Source organism: Myotis myotis, unplaced genomic scaffold (assembly GCF_014108235.1).
Source record: "Myotis myotis isolate mMyoMyo1 unplaced genomic scaffold, mMyoMyo1.p scaffold_m19_p_2, whole genome shotgun sequence".
NCBI lineage: Eukaryota > Metazoa > Chordata > Mammalia > Chiroptera > Vespertilionidae > Myotis > Myotis myotis.
Window position 1 is genome coordinate 10628066 of NW_023416324.1, and position 17293 is coordinate 10645358.

Here is a 17293-nt window from a genome sequence, read left to right on the forward strand (position 1 = left end):
CAAGATGAGCGAAAACATGGTCCAGAGTCTATTGTGTTTTTTACAAGAAAGGACAATTTAGGATCGACTATCTTGAATGATTTCAAGGGACTCTTAACAGTCCTTCCTGGCCCTCCGGTGATTTAGGGCAGAGGAAATATCGGCTGGGAGCATGAGTGTTAAATAAAGGTGGTTGGGCAAGGAGGTTTAGGATTGGTTGGCTTGCGTATGAGTGAAAGGTGTGCTCACTGAGCAGCCTCTGACTATCTCGAGGAATGAGCTAGTCCTGGGAGGGGCTGTCTCTTCCCAGCCCAGCAAGGCCCCCAGGATGACAAAGCATCATAAGGTGTAGAAAGGGAACAGCGTGGCTCCCACACAGGGGCTGCTCAGAGGCAGGGGGTCCAGTGAGTAGAGGAGTTGCATCCTATTCCTGAGCTGAATCCTTGGGCAACTCACTTCCCCTTCCTGAGCCTGGGTTTCCTGGTCTGTAAAAACCAACAACTGGCATTATCTCCTTCAACAAATGGCTGTTGAAGGGACAGACACCGTGCCAGCAGGTCTAACAGTTGTCACCTGCCAGGGCCATTGGCGGGTTGAGACAGTGCCTGGCACATTGTAGGTGCCCAGTACATGGTAGTTGCCCTCTTCCTCCGGTCACAGCTCCAGGAAGCAGCGGAGAAAGATGGCTGTGGAAGGATAGGGTCTAGAACCATGGCCTTGGCTATTTAGAGCCCTCAAGGCAGCGGCAATGGGTGGACAGAACCCTCGGGAACTCAGAGGAGCTGCTGGACAAAGGATAGCAGGGAGCGGGCATCCCAGGAGCCAGGAGCCCTGGGAGTTGGAGGTGGTGTGCTTGGAGCCAGGCCTTGGGAAGGGACAGGGCTTGGGGCACAGCCACTGGCCGAAAAGACCACTGAACTCAGGACTCAGGGACAGCAGGGCACCGAAGGGGAAACCGTGGCCGACTACTGGCCAGCTGGGCAGCTGCAGATGAACAAGGGGTTGGGATCCAGACAGGGAAGGAAAGCAGGCAGCCATAGGTCAAGGACCTTCTGCCAGAGGCCCAGTTAGAATCAGACACTGGCTCAAGGCACATGGAATTTCCTCTGCCTTCTGCGTGTGATCTCTTTGGACTCTAGGCCAGGACTCCTCTGTCTGGGGGGAGGGAAGCTGGGGCCTCTGGGCTCCATGGCTCAAAGGAGAGCCCTTCCTCTGGGGAGGGAGGCTGTGCAGCACATCGAGGGGCACACTAGGCCCCTCCACTTCTTATGGCTGTGCGACTTCTGGCAGTGCCTTGAGCTCTCGGAGCCTGTACTTCTCTGTTGGCAAAAGGCCAGCAATGATACCTACCCTTCTGAGCTCTCCTGAGCCCCCAGCGTCAACTTATGGCAGGCCCAGTGCCTGGGCCCAAGACAATGTTTCAATGTTAAATTCTTTTGATATTGAAGAAAAATAAATGAATAATAATAATAAGGAACCCAGCATGGATTGTATTTATTTTTATAGCAACTCGGTTGTAAAATATAATTTTAAAAAAGGACTTTTTTTTGAGGAAGGGGACTATGAAGACAAAAGGGCTTGGGATCCACAAAAGCCCTGAGGAGGCCTGAGAGCCACGTCATATAAGGGGTGCTCTTGCTTCATTCCTGAGCCCCTGCTTCGGGCTGGGCACTGTCCGCAGTGCTGGGAGAGGGGTGAGCCCTCCCAGCTTCTGTCCTCAAATCACCAGCACAGAAGACGTCCTTGAATCGGCCCTCAGCACCACCAGAAGAAAGGATGCTAGGACTTAAAGCCATCAGTGTCCCTGTGCCCTCCCGGCCCTGCACCAGCCTCTCCCTTGCTAGGGGCTGCTTTTCTCCCTGCCAGATCCTGACATCCTCCACCCAGGGCCCTGTCTGGGTGTGCCAATTCCTGCCCCTGACTTGTGCCATCAAATCCCCATCCATTAAAGAATCCCACCTCTTCCTCTGGTTACTTTTAGCCATTTTCTGCAGAAGGGGCAATTGAGTGGGGGCATTTGTGGTCAGGTGCATTTGTGGTGGGACAGCTCTCCCCTGTCTCTGTTGGGGACAATATGGCCCTCTGCCCCTAGGGACCCTTTAGATCAACTCCTTGAAGTGTTTGCCTCATCTTTTCTCACTGGGTTGCCCGTGTATTGACTAGCGTGAGAGGGTAGGGCTTGGTGGGAAGCCAGGGGCAGAGTTTGAATGGGCTGTGGGGACATCTCCTGATAAGTATGTCATGGGATATGTTTTCTTTTCTAGAACTTCAGAGATGAAGGGGATCCTCACACTGGCTTGGTTCCTGGCTTGCAGTAAGTCCTGGCCCCCTGACCTTTGATCTTGTGACCCTCAGACCTCTAGGAACAACAGGGTAGTGGCAAGGAGACTAGTTTTTGAGGCTGTAGAGACTTAACTGTGCATCTGGGCTCTGCATGTACTGTGTAGACGTCAGCAGAAGCCTTTGCCTCTCCCAGACTCTGTTTTCTCATTCATGACAGCAGGTCTGTGGCAGGATCTAGTGGGTAATGAGTTAGGGTTGTGCTCCAGGGACACTACATGGTTTGTAAATGCAGGAGGCAGATTTTTTGTTTGCTTGTTTGATGGAAAACAAAAGAAAATAAAGCGGGGGATAAAACACAACAAAGTAAAAAAAAAGCACCTCCCACCCCAGGATTCCTGGCCACCCTCTGCTCAGGCCTGTCCAGGTTTTGTGTGCAGCCCACCGGCTGCCACCTCCCAGCAGGAGGTAACTGCATAGCCTGGAGTCGGGGGTCTGTCTCGAGCTTCTCCTCAGCCCCCATCAGGCTGCCTGCTTTTTGATGTCTCTGAATCCCTGGAGACTGCAGTAGGAGCGCGAGGCCTTGAGCCTCTGGCTCACTGTGTACCCCTGCACAAGCCACCTTTTCCCTCTAGGCCTCAGTTTCCCAATCTGCATGATGAGGGAGCTGGCTTCAGAGAGCTCCAAGGGGCCCACCCTGCTTGAAGATTCTTACGTTCTTAACTAGAGGCCTGGTGCACGAAATTCATGCACTTGGGGTGTGTGTGTGTGTGTGTGTGTGTGTGTGTGTGTTCCCTCAGCCCAGATTGTGAGAGGGTGCAGGCCAGGCCGAGGGACCCCACTAGTGCACAATCAGGGCCGGGGAAGGACACGGGAGGTTGGCCAGCCGGGGAGGGACTGCAGAAGGGCTCCAGGGCGTGTCTGGCTCATCTCACTCAGTCCCGATTGGCCAGACCCCAGCAGCAAGCTAACCTACAGGTCGAAGTGTCTGCCCCTTGGTGGTCAGTGCACATCATAGCGAGTGGTTGAGCAGCCTTAGCATATCATTAACATATTACATTTTGATTGATTGAATGGCCGACCGGACAACCTGACACTTAGCATATTAGGCTTTTATTATATAGGATGGTGTTAGTGGGAGGAGAAGGTGTGTATTGTTAGGAGATAAAGGAAGAGCCCATTAGCCAGCTTCAGATGATACCGTATGACTTATACCTAATGTTTCTTGGCCCCTGAGTATGTATCTGCCACAGTGCTGGAAATTTACAGCCTTTACCTTAGTGTAACCCTCATGACAACTCCCAGAGGCAGGCACTCGTTTTAGGGAACCGAGGAACACGAGGTCTGAGAGATAAGAGGCCTATGCGGCATCATACTGTGAGTCAGCAGGGGTTGTGTTTTGGACCCAGGCCTGCTCATTCCCCAAGTCCAGCCATGTAACCACTTCTCTATGCTGCTTGCCCTCACCTTCCTTGTCCCTCTCCCATTGATGGGGAGGAAGAGAAAGAGACACCTGGGCCCCTCTAAGCCCCGGGGTGGGAGAGAGGCTGGAGTATGCTGGGAAACCGGGGCTGTCTTTCAGGTGTGCCCGCTGTGTCAGGCGGCCTGCTAGAACTGAAGTCCATGATTGAGAAGGTGACGGGGAAGAACGCCCTGATGAACTATGGCTTCTACGGCTGTTACTGTGGCTGGGGCGGTCGAGGGACCCCCAAGGATGTTACTGATTGGTGAGCTGATTATCATGACTGCCCTTCATGCTCCAGGCTCTGCACCCACACGACCTCCTCTAGTCCCATGTCACTTCTGGAATTGAAGCACCATTTTATAGATAAGAAAGCTGAGTGCCAGAGAGGCTAGCTGACTTGCCCACGCTACATCTAGCAACTCTCCAAATCTCAGTGGCCTAATGTGTCAGATGGTCTGTTGCTACGTGACAACCATCCTAAAGTGTAGTGGCTTAAAGCGACGATGACCATTGATTTGTTAAGAATCTGCCATTTGGGCAGGGCTTGGTGGGGTGGCCTGTCTCTGTGCCACCCAGCTTCAGCTTGGGCACCTTGACTGAGGCTGGGTGAGGCATCATCCAGATGGTGCACTCCGATAGCTGGCACGTGGTCGCTGGCTGCTGGCTGGGAGCTCAGATGGGGCTGGGCTGGGGCTGGGGGTCTCAGTTCCTCCCACCCAGGCCTCTCCAAGATTGTTTGGACTCCCTCACAGCACGGTGACCCCTGGGTTCTAAGAGTGAGTGTCCCAAGACTGCAAGACAAAAGAGTATAGCATTTTTATGACTAAGCCTTGGGAATTTCAGGCTGGTCCTTCTTTTTGGCTGAGGCAGTCATAATGGCTTTAAGAGGGAGGGGATCTAGTTCTCACATCTTGATTGGCAAGTATAGAAGTTCCAGAACAGGGGGGAGGGGAGAGATTATTCTTTGGAAAATGCCACCTGCTGGGTTAACTATTCTGAGACTGCTAGACATGTATGATGGGGTGAGGCAATTCAGGGCATGGATGGCAGATGATTGGAGCCGAGTTCCTCGCTGCCGGAGGGGAGTTTGCAGACAAGCAAGGACAGGAAGCTAGAATGACCTATGTGGTGGTGGTTTAGAGTTGGAGACATCAATATGAACTCGAGTTTAGCTTAATACAGATGCAAATGGTTATATATAGAAATATGTATACGTGTATATACATGGGATTAATATAGACACACACATATATATATATATATATATATATATGTATTCTATCAGCTGAGAGGACCTACAAGAAACAACCTCTCAGTAGCAATAAGCAACACCTAGTGTCCAGGTCTGGTTTCTAATATCACTCTCCCAGGAACCAAGACTCCTTAGAGAAATGGCTGATGCTAGGACTAGTGCGGGAAATATACAGGATGAGCCTGGAGCTTCTTATAAATCAGAAGGTAAGGAAGTGCTCAAACAAAACCAGACAAAACAAACCCCAAACAGACGCCACATTGATGGAAATGCCAAAGAGCACAGGAACCGACCGAAAGAGCTCCCCATGGCCAAAGGTGGGACAATTAGAGCAAAAAAGAGAAACACATAACATGAGACAAATGTCAGAGAAACCCAATAGTAGGGCATCCTGCAAAATACTTGAGCAGTACTCCTCAACACTGTCAAGGTCATCGAAAACAAGGAAAGCGTGAGAAACTGCCCTGGGTCAAGAGGAGCCTACAGAGACGTGACGACTCAATGTCATGTGGGGTCCCGTGGGGATTCTGGAACATAAAAGGACCTTACGTAAAAACTAAGGAGATCTGAAAAAGCTGGGAACTTTTTACAATTTAATGAATCAATAATTATATATTAGTATTTAGTAATCAGTTAACATTGGTTTGTTCTAACACATGTATCATATTAATATAAGATGTTACTAATAGAAGAAACTGGATGTGGGGTAAATGGGAACACTGTGTACAATTTCTCAACTTTTTTGTAAGTAAAACATTTTAATGAAACCTGCTACCCCTAGCATACTGGAAGTTTATTTTTTGAGCTTATAACAGTTCAATCAAACAGGTTGATTTTGGGACCCAGGTCCCTTCCATCTTGTGGCTCTGCTATTCCCGGTGGCCTCAGAGTCCCAGGCTGGATCACCTTCATTCAGCTGAGGTGGAGAAAGAAAGAGAGTGGAGGATGGCGTGTGAGGTTTTTATGGGTAGGTCTGAAAGCGGTGTACATCACTTCTGCTCACATTCCTCTGGCTGGAACCTAGTCATGTGACTACTTGTACCTGCAAGGGAGATTGGGAAATGTAGTCTCACCATGAGCTTAGGAGGAAAACACAGGTCAGTGAGCTGCTAGCCAATGGCGGGCAGCCCTAGAAGAAGGGCATATTCTTATGAGATTCTTTCTCTGCCAGACCACACCCACCGATGTGGCCTCCGCTTAAATGGCATGCCCCTTCCACTCAGGATCTAAGTGTGTTGCATTGACAGGTGCTGTTGGATACATGACCACTGCTATGGGCTGCTGGAGGAGAAAGGCTGCCACATCCGGACACAGTCCTACCAATACAGTGTCTCACGGGGCCTGGTCACCTGTGGTAAGGCTGGGCTTCCCATTCAGGCCACTGGAGGAGCCTGGGTCTCTTCTGGCCCTGAGTTCAGCTGCCCCTAGAGGTCAGCCAGCCTATATCTTGGGGGAGGGGGAGAGAACTGGGAAGAAGAGGGGCAAGAATATTGCAGCTGTAGCTGATGTCTTAGATTGAGTATTCAGTAGGTGCCAAATGTTTGCACACTTCCCTTTACTTGCTCCCTGAAAATACCCTGTGAGTAGGTTTAGTCTCTCCATTTTACAGAGGAGGAAACTGAAACACAAAGGCTTGCCAGTTCGTACAGCTAGAGTTGGGATCCAAGTTCAGGTCCCTCTGAGTTCAAAGCTAAGTCTGGAGATGGTGTCGCTATGAGAACTGGGGTTCCTCCAGGGCAGGAGCTGTCTCCGCCATCAGACTGCGGGGATGTGTGTCCTTGATGGACTGGGGCTCCCGGAGGGCAGCAGCTGGGTCTCCTTAGGCTGAAACCTCACCCCGGACAGCTGGGCCTTTTCCATCAGATGATGCCTCCCCCCGGGATAGACGCTGTGCCTCCCTCATCAGACTGAGCGCTCCATCAGAACAGGAAGCAGATGGCGAGGGGGGGAGGGGGGTCTGCTCAGTCTAGAACAGCCGTGAGCAAACTACGGCCCGTGGGCCGGATCCGGCCCGTTTGAAATGAATAAAACTATTGAAAAAAAAAGACCGTACCCTTTGATGTAATGATGTTTACTTTGAATTTATATTAGTTCACACAAACACTCCATCCATGCTTTGGTTCCGGCCCTCCGGTCCAGTTTAAGAACCCATTGTGGCCCTCTAGTCAAAAAGTTTGCCCACCCCTGGTCTAGAAGCAAGTCCTGACTGAAGCAAGCCTGGGAGTCGATGTCCGTAGAGGGCATCTTCCTCATTCCGCATTTGGGGTCCTGTTTGCAGAGCGGGGGTCCCCCTGCCAGATGAAGCTCTGCTCCTGCGACCGGAAGCTCGCCTACTGCCTGAGGAGAAACCTGAAGAGCTACAACCCTGGCTACCAATACTTCCCCAACTTCCTCTGCACCTAGCGGCCCGCGGAGAGCGCCGCCAGACCATGGCTTCTGCCCCCTTCTCCTGCCACACGGGACTCACTGGTGCTGCTGAGAGGGCTCCCAGGTCTGGCTCCTGGTTCTTTCCTGATGGTCCACTGGGCTTGGAGGAGCCTGTAGCCACTCCTCACCCTCCAGACAATCCCCAGAGAGCGGCTGGTCATAGGACCTGACCAAGTCAAGGTTCCCGGCTCACTCCTAAGGCCAGGCCAGTCGTCCTCGCCTCTGAAGACAGTGCCCCGTCTCCAGGAGGAACGCTTTCCTGGGATGCATTTCCGGTTTCTGCCTCCCTCTAGAGAATTGTACTCAAGGAGAAGCGAAATTGACTCCATAAATCTGCCATGTGTATATTAAATAGCATTTCTCCTGAAGACTAATACACTCCACGCAGGCATATCCCTCTGCTGCGGGGATTGCCTGTGCCTCTCTCGCTGCCACTGGGCCACTACGCGCAAAGTTAACCACATTCTCTCAGAGACAGAAGGTGTGGATCAGTAAGTAGAAGGTTTTCTGAGATGAGTGTCAAGCCTTCTTTGGGGTTCATCTCCTCAAATCTTGAGGGCCCCCTGGAGCCAAGCATTGGGTCTCATTTTTCCTTGAGGGGGTGGAGAGAAGGTGATTGACAGTTATGCCAGCCTGGGCTTCCAGGTCAGAGGGCCATGTTCAAATTCCAGCTACATCGATGTGAGAGAGAAGCAATAGGCTGCCTCCTGCACACACCCCGACCAGAGATCGAGCCTGGGCATGCGCCCCAACCAGCCACCTTTCGGTGCACCAACCGACCGACGCTCAACCAACTGAGCCACACTGGCCGGGCTCTGACAATGCCTTTTTTTTAAAAAAGAAACCGTAATGTTTCTTGCGATGTAAATTGGGAAGCCCGAAGCCACCTTGATGCTGACATAGAGATGTTGAGATGCTGGGATTTCACAGAGCAGAACGTTTTCTTACATAGGGTTCAGCTATGGGGTTTATTTTTACCAAGTAAGGCCATTGAGAGCCCCAGCTCATCTAGTATTTGTAAATGAATACTGAGACAGCAGGAAGAAAGGACATATTTTAAAACAAAGGAGAGTCCCGCCCAAGAAAAGACCTTTGGCTCCTTTCCACTGACAAACCCCAAAATAGCCACATGATAAATGGGATCTATATTTAAAAAGCGCCAATGTTCAACATTTTCTAAATAAAATTTGATTTCTTGATTACCCTAAAATGTAACTGGTGTTTCAGAAAAGTGTGATATAGTCTCATGTCTATATTTGACAACATCATACAGAAAATGGGGCTCAAGTATCCAATTTGCTCATAAAAATTTTTTTTTGATCAAAGCCATTTCCTGAATCCATTTTAAGAAATTTTTTTTAAAAAAATTGATTTCAGAGAAGAAAGGGAGAGGGAGAGAGAGATAGAAACATCCATGATGAGAGAGAATCATGGATTGGCTGCCTCCTGCAAGTCCCCTACTGGGGATTGAGCCCACAACCCAGGCATGTGCCCTTGACCAGAATCGAACCTGGGACCTTTCAGTTCGCAGGCTGATGCTCTATCCTGAATCCATTTTTAAACAGGTATATGGGGGAGATGGGGAGCTTCACCCTTAATGCCATTTCTCTTCAATCGCAGTATTCTGGATGATGGAGAGACTCAGCCCAGGCTTCTCCCTTCCCTCAGGGCCAGGTGGCAGGCAAGGTAGTGTCTTGCTGGTAAGTTCTGCAGGAAGGGGCTGTAAACAGGCCCTTTTCCCTGGGGCATCCTAGCTCAGAGATTCAGGATTCAGACATGTGCCCGGAGGCATCTGTGGACGAGGGAGGCTGTGAGGTTATGAAAGCGACATTACAAGCTGACGTGGGTTTGAGCTGGAAGGGTCCATGGAGAACCTTCTTTTACCTGCCAGGACATTGAGGCTCAGAGAGGTTAGGAGACTTTCCTGAAGTCACACAGCACACAGACCGCAGATGCTGGTTCTAAACCACTGTCTTCAACTCCAGCCCACACAGAGAGAAAATGGAACCTGGAGTGGCTCAGGGACTCAGCCACACTGGGGCTTCCCAGGAGCACCCCCTGATTCCACCTGGGAACTAGCTCCCTTCCTTCTCTGCTCCCACTGCCTCCTGGGAGTCTGGCTGGGGCTCTGCGCTGCATCTTCAGTGGAGGGGACCCCACTGAGGTCCTCCAGGCCCACTGCCCTGGATCCACCTCAGGGCTGTGAACAGCTCCTGCAGAAATGATGAAAGCCACGTGATGGCTGGCAGTCGGGGGAAGGGAGGCCCTGGCTGGCAGCCGGCAGCTGCTAGGGTCCCTACCCATGCACGAATTTTGTGCACTGGGCCTCTAGTAAAAATATATTTTTAAAAAAGAAAGAAAGAAAGAAATAGCCTCACACAGATTGCTTTACTGGCTCCCACAATCCTGGAAAGTAAAATCTCCATAAAAAAAAAAAATCCCTTATTTCATACATAGGCATCCCTTAGTAGTTCTGCTGCTCCAACCAAACCATGGTTGATACACAGGCTCCCCGGGGCCCAACAGCATGCTTGCCGCATAGCAGGTGCTCAACCTGTGTTTGTTGAGAGACTGAGTGATTGAATGCACAAATGAGCAGTCCCTGCCCTCAAAGACTTCACAGACCCTCCCGGGAACAGCAACTGAGGAGCTGAGCAGGCAATACAGGGGTCATGGCATTTTGACTTTTGTGGTGGGGCGGTCTGGACAAGCGCTGGGCTCACCCTTTGGCCTCCCAGTCATGGATGTCTCCCTGGTCTGGGTTTGTGCTGGATGAAGGGATGGGCACCCCATTAGACTGCCATGCTAGGCGGCATCCTCAGGGGGGCCAGGGGAGACAACTCAGTGCCCTATTATCCAAAAGGGGGTGTGGGCATGCTCCATGTCTTGCTCCTGAAAATGAGCTTCCAGCCATTGCATGTGCCCAGATGCTGCTGCAGACACAAGGACAGCTCTGGTCACCTTGCAGATCTGCTTCTGGCACTTGTTCCCGGGACTCATACCAGCCTGGGAAGGAAACTAGAGTGCTCACGCCTGCTTAGGCAGAGTGACCATCCCACTCACACATGACCCAGATAGCAAGAGCCCCCCCCCCCGCCCCAGGAACCTCAACAACCCTACCACCTCCTAGAAACCTCCTCAGCTATCAAATGGGCTAATAACACCTCCCTCCCTAGGTTGTTGGAAATATTTGATGATACTGTGCACACAAATGACCCATTATAGTGGCTGGCACACAGTAGGCACACAATAAATGGTACCTGCCCTTGGAGAGAACCATGAAACCGAAGCCCAAGAGTTTTGGCTCCAAGTGGTTGGCCCTAAACATAAGCCCTGAGGGCCAAGGTCAGTGTCCAGGACAGAAGTTGACCCCTTTTATTCCCACTCTTCCCAGGCTGCCTGTGAAGCACTTACCACACTGGATGTGGCCAGAGGTAACACTGGGGTGGCAGTGGTCCTATTTGGGGAGCATTGGCGAGCTCTCAGGAGGGAGCAGCAGCACCTGTGGGGAGACCCAAACCGAGCCCAGGGCAAGCAGGTGTCACAGCCCGTTCAGAGGCCTCGTGGTTCCCTGAGCCTGGAATGCCCATCCAACTACTCGCACCCCCCCCCCTACCCCTCCACCCCCCCACTAGCTAAATCCCTCTTATCCACCAAGGCCAGGCTCAAATGCTACCTCCAGGTGACACCTGTTCCAGGTGACGTCTTCCCCAGCAGAGGTCATCATTCCTCTCCGGGCTCCCAGATAGTACCCGTCATTCATTCACTGAAACACCCACCATCAGTCCTTCAACACACATTGATGGAGCACCTGGCTGGGTCCTGGGGATATGGAGATTGAACAATAACCACAAAGTATAAATTTCTTCCTCAACAAGCTCAGTATAGGGAGGGAGACAGACACAGTAGACAGCACTCCAGAATGCTGAGGATGGGATATCTGATAAAGGAGTTTTGAGTTGAACCAGGAGGCTACTGTCCAGCCAGGATGGTGGTGGGCTGACGCTGCGGGCCAGGCTCCCCGACAGATTCTCCTGGGGTCTGTCTGGACCACGGTACTCCATCTCCATCACAGCGAGCACAGAGGACCGGATGTGCTGCACATAAAGGACCAGATCACACATCTCAGGCCCCATCTGCCAATACAGGGGGACCTCGGGACCCCAGCTCAGAGAGCACAACTTCCCAGTGTCATCGGCATTCTTCACTGGGACCGAAAGGGTTAGGAATTTAGTCCCAGGGGAGGGGGAGAGCTCTGCACAGGTAGAACCTGATACATCCCAAAGGTCCCCGAGGGCCTGCCAGGTAGGTGGGCTGCTTTGGAACTACCTGCTGTTAAACACACATCCCCACGCCCAATAGGAACCTCTGCTCTGGGGACCAGGAGTCTGTTTGTTTTTAACCCTTACATGAGGATATGTTTCTATTGATTTTTTGAGAGAGAGAGAGAGAGAGAAACATCGATGTGGGAGAGAAACATTGATCAGTTGCCTCCAGTTCTTGCCCTGACTAAAGATGAAACCCACAACCTAGGTATGTGCCCTGACTGGGAATTGAAGCCACAACCTTTTGGTATACTGGCCAGCACTCCAATCCACTGAGCAACCAGGCCAGGGCCGGAAATCTGTATTTGTAAACAAGCTCTGTGGGCGTTGTAGACAGCTGTCAGGTGTGGGGACATTGGGAGGCTATATGCATCACAAAAGGTTAGCAAAGCTTACTTATACTCATAATAGAGGCCCGGTGCACGAAATTCATGCACAGGTATGGTCCCTAGGCCTGGCCTGCGATCAGGGCCATCTTCCCCAGCTGCCTACAGCCAGCCCTGTCCCCTACCGCCACCCACCCCTGGTTCCCGTTCACCATCGGGTGATCGGAGCCTGACGGCCAGGGGAAGGGACCGAGATGTCCGCCGTTCCCGCCCGTTCACTGGGCCCGCACCCACTGTGGGTCACCCTCTGTGTGTGGGGCAACCAGCGTGGTGGGGGCCTTGGCCTGGCACTGCCGGCATCCCCCGCCACCCACCCCCAGTTCCCCATTTATCATCGGGCGATTGGAGCCTGCAGGCCAGGGAAAGGGACCAAAAGGTGGTCAGTGCACCTCATAGTGACTGGTCAAGCAGTCATTCTGGCTATTCTGCCATTAGGGTCAATTTGTATATTACCTTTTTATTATATAGGATAGAGTCCCAGTGCACTGGTGGGGGCCGGCTGGCCTGTTCTGATGGGGGCCCCAGATCGGGGTGGGGGTCCCCGCTGAGGGGTGGGGCCTGCTGGGGTGAGGGGCCACGGGCGATTTGCAGGCTGGCCACGGCCCTGATTGGGGTGAGGGTCCCTGCTGGTGGGTGGGGCCGGCTGGGGTGCGGGGCCATGGTTATACTGGTCTCTGGTCATTCTGGTCTTTCTGCTGTTTCGGTCGCTGGGCTTTTATTATATAGGATATCCACTGGTACAACCCAATGATGTCCCCAGGGACTAGGCCAACCTGTGGTCATGGCCCTCATTTCACACATTTCTATATTTGAGACGGTGCACCATAGGGTGGGGAGTGGGGGGGGGGGGGAGTGTAAGAGGTGTGTCCTCCTGATAAATACAAAATTATACATCACCGTCCTCATCCAAAATGTGCACATTTTGTAACTTCCTCTTTTAATTAAAAATGTATTTATAACATTTTTAATATTTTATGATAGGGCATTTTCTTAAAATGTGTTACTCAGCCGTCTGCCTTTTAAACCAAGCCTTTGTAATTGACAAAATGTCCTTGACCAAACTTCAGTCAGGGCCTTTGAGCTCTTTTTTTGTTTTTTGTTTTTGACTGGGCCTTCGTTGGGTCTTGTCCTTCAGAGCAAGAATCTTGTTCAGCCAGTTTCCGGAGAATCCCCCACCCTGGATATCTGATCAAATTCCTCATCCTCACCATCCCAGGTGGCGTCTGCGCCTGGCCTGCCTGCAGCAGGAATCCTGTGCAGTTAGTGAGCATGAACCCCCCTGAACCCATGACGTTTCCTCTTAGTAATTTTCCATCCACGGACCCCCAGCCTGCTCCCTGGCTATAAATGCCCCCTTGTCCCTGCTGTATTTGGAAATAAGCCCCATCCCAGACTGAGGTCTCTTCCCCCCTGATGCAATCATTGTTGGTTAAAAATCTGCTTTTCTTCATTAAGCTACTGTCCAGCTCTGTGGGTTTTTTTTTTTTTTTAAATATATTTTTTAATTGATTTTTAGAGAGAGAATGGGAGGGAGCGGGAGAGAGATAAACATCGATGTGAGAGTGGAACAGGGCTGGCTGCCTTTGGCAAGCCCCCCCAGCCTGCAATTATGTCCCGACCAGAAATTGAACCCTCAACCTTTCAGTGCAGGGGCAACGCCCAACCAACGGAGCCACACGGCCAGGGCCAGCTCTGGTTTTCTTAGCAGTTACGTGAGCGAGGCCCCGGCAGGACCCAGTTCATGGCTGGGCCCCTGGACCTCTCACCCAGGGCCCTAGGTGTGTGCCTTGGACGCCTTTGTCTTCACTCCTGACCCCTAGCTCAGGGGCCACTGATGAGCAGGCTCCTGAGCCTGCAGCGCGGTGAGGACTGAGTAGACTCTAGAGCAGTGATGGCGAACCTTTTGAGCTCGGCGTGTCAGCATTTTGAAAAACCCTAACTTAACTCTGGTGCCGTGTCACATATAGAAATTTTTTGATATTGGCAACCATAGTGAAACAAAGATTTATATTTTTGATATTTATTTTATATATTTAAATGCCATTTAACAAAGAAAATCAACCAAAAAAATGAGTTCGCGTGTCACCTCAGACACGCGTGCCATAGGTTCGCCATCACGGCTCTAGAACAGCGGTCGCCAACTGGTGGTCCGTGAGGTCTGAAAGGTTGACGACCGCTGCTCTAGAAGCTAGGGTAGAGCCTGAGGCATCTGTGTTTGTATGAGGCCAGTCTGGTTAGAGTCTCAAGTGCTTCCGTGGACAAGGTTCAGGCTAATTAAGAAGAAAGGAGCTCTCGGTGCACTGGAAACTCCCTTCTCCAACCCCTGATGACTGTCTGCTTCGCCAACTCTGTCTGCTTTCTTTCTAGGTGGCATGACTTTCCCAAGGATAATACGGAATCTCCATGGCCTCTTTGGGAAACTTGGGATGTCCCCAAACTGGCTCTTCTGAGAACTTTCCTTCCCATCTCCCCTTCTTACCGCTTTAGTTCCCTTGAATGCTTTGATAGGACCTTCTCCATCCCTCTGTCCACCTCTGTTAGACCTTTTCCCTGCCCTCTCCAGCCCCTTGGTCACTTGAATATTCAAATCCCTTTCCCCTCTCTGGGGCTCTGAAGGGCCTCAGGGACCCCCAAAAGCTACTGAGGCTAAAAAGGAAAAAGGCGCATTGAAAACAGACTAGATATTCATCCATTCAGATGGATTTGAAGACATCTGGCAGCTACTTGTGCGGTCAAACTGGCGAAGATTGAATAGATTTATTTATACGTTCTTTTAAAACTTAACTTTGATATCAAAAGTACACTGATGCAAAACTAGCATGTGGTTTTCTCTCTGCTAAAACAACCAAGTTTTCTTGGATTATTTATCTGCGGTTAACAGGAGATTGTAAAAGATAATCAGCCTAGGGACCAAGATCTTGTCTTATCAGAATGATCTTTTGCACAGTATATTAATCTTTACCGTGTCCTTGGCTGTTGCAAAGGTCTAAGGTTTTTTACATTGTTGACAATCTAGACTTCCCAAAACCAAGCCCTGAGTGAAACCTTCTTGTTCTTGAACTGACCTTGAGATTTCCCAGAGGACCCCAGCCCCCACCCCCAAAGGAAGGCTGTTGCAAATAATTTGGTTTATTTGACATGTTAGGTTGCATGGACAGCATTGTTAACTAAGAGATATTTAACCTTCCCTGGGTTATATTTGTATGTGCAAAATGTTATCTCAGAAACTGTGTGAATTTCTAGAAATGGATCCATGTCCTTGCTGTTCATGGCATGTTATGATTTGATGTTATCAGTCATATTTGCAGTTATTATTTTTAAATGTTGGGTGTTGCAGAAATAGGCACATTTGGGGGGGGGGTGTCAAACGAACTTGCATCAGATATTTAACCACAGCCATTTTCATCTGATTTATGTTTTTTTTACTCTGATTCTTCTCTGAAAATATTTGCAATCAGCCACAGGGCAGAATCCTTCGTGATGGAGCCGATTCTAGACAAAGATTAGCCTGCAGAGGCCAGTTACCACTCGTGCTGCCTTTAAATAGTCTATTGAGATGAGAGACTTATTTTGAAAGCAAGAGTAGCTTTACTTTTGTTATCTTTTCTGAAAGTATGTTTTTATTGATTTCAGAGAGAGGAAGGGAGAGGGAGAAAGAGAGAAACATCAGTGATGGGAGAGAATCACAGGTCAGCGGTCTCCTGCATGCCACCCACTGGGGATCGAGCCTGAAACCCGGGCGTGCGCCCCACCGGGAATTGAACCATGGTGTTCTGGGTCACAGGTCGACACTCCACCACTGAGCCACACCCGCCAGGCAGATCAAAAAAGGAGAGGACTGCAGACAGCAATTTTGTGTTTCAATGGAAAACTATAGTACACCCAGCGGGGTCCCCAATGTCTGGCTACAAGTCTCCAAATTCATGTTTCTCTTTATTCTCCTGCCTTCCTGACCTTCGGCCTCCCTGAGCATTCAAACCGCCCTTTTCCAGACGTCCAGCAAACAGAAGCTGGACGATTTGATGTAAACTTCAGAGAAATCTCCACAAAATTTCATGAATGAGCAACCTTCATGCCTGTCGTGTGGGCCACTCAGAGAGTTCAGTGCAACCCCCGAAGCCATTGACAATGACCTTGGAACTGCAAAGCGGGAGACGTGTTGCATCGCCGCTGCTGTCCTCCCTCCGCCACCTAAAGATGCTCACAGCTCCGCAGCTAGAAAGCTGCTCGGGGGGCTGCCCTCTGGGTTTCCAGCTACTAATCTCTGTTTTTCTTTTCTTTTTATAGATACTCTCCCTTTAACTGACTGGCCGCTATGCTACAACCAAGTCTCAATGCGCGGTCTCGCTGATCCTTCCTGAGCAAAAGGTGACCAAATGAGAAATGGACTTAAATTGTTCAGAGGAAACAATGTCCCTTCTTTCCTCGAACAAGAGGGGGGACTGACAAAGACTCTTTCCTTGACCAAACTTTAGTCAGGCTCCTCTCAGACCTATGCTTGACCAGGCCTCGTCCTCAAGAGCAGGAATCCTGTCCTGTTGGTTTAGCCTGAACCCCCACCCTGGATAGCTCATCACCATCGATATCTGATCAAATTCTTCACCCCCACCCTCCGAGGGGCCTGGTCACCTGGCCTGCCTTCCACAGGAATCCTGTTGAGTTGGTTTAGCCAGAATCCCCTCTGACCGCTGATGCATCTTCTCAGTGATTTTCCATCCACAGACCCCTTGCCTGCTCTGTGGCCCTAAGCCCCGCTCCCGCCCCTCCCCCACCCTCCCCGGCCCAGGGTCCCTGCTGTATCGGGAATTGAGGCCAGTTCCACATGAGGTCTCCTTTCCTCTATTGCAGTCGTTCCTGGTTAGAAGCTGCCTTTACTGCTTGAACTACTGTCCGCCTCTCCTTTGACCTTATCCTTTCTGGAAGATTCCCGGCCATTGTGTTCATTCCTCTGCACTGACCTTCCCAGCTGTCCCATTCCTATTCCAGCCAGGAGCTGGGGGGGAAAGCGAGATGAATCGCATGGGAGAAACGTCACCTCTCAAACTCACCAATCCATCATTTTCAGAATGACAGGGCCTGGGAGTTGGCCAACAACTCATTTATCAAGTCTGAGAAGCCCCGATTTAGAGAATCTAAAACTGTTTCGTTGCCGTGTCTAAAACTGTGTGAGTCATCCGCT

At 50.8% G+C, this 17293-nt stretch overlaps 1 protein-coding gene across 1 annotated transcript; it reads left to right on the plus strand.

Annotated features, from left to right (window-relative positions):
• Positions 1-2253: 2253 nt before the first annotated feature.
• Positions 2254-7390, plus strand: PLA2G5 (phospholipase A2 group V). Its single transcript, XM_036347683.1, has 4 exons — positions 2254-2293; positions 3842-3986; positions 6224-6330; positions 7255-7390. The coding sequence occupies exons 1-4, from the start codon at positions 2254-2256 to the stop codon at positions 7377-7379; spliced, it is 417 nt and encodes a 138-aa protein (XP_036203576.1). The 3' UTR covers positions 7380-7390.
• Positions 7391-17293: the final 9903 nt, after the last annotated feature.

Excerpts from the sequence above, each read along its gene's own strand:
- PLA2G5 (XM_036347683.1), top strand. The coding sequence starts at position 2,254 with ATGAAGGGGATCCTCACACTGGCTTGGTTCCTGGCTTGCA. Across the intron at positions 2,294-3,841 it reads GGCTTGGTTCCTGGCTTGCA|GTGTGCCCGCTGTGTCAGGC; the intron begins GTAAGTCCTGGC and ends GCTGTCTTTCAG. Across the intron at positions 3,987-6,223 it reads CCCAAGGATGTTACTGATTG|GTGCTGTTGGATACATGACC; the intron begins GTGAGCTGATTA and ends TTGCATTGACAG.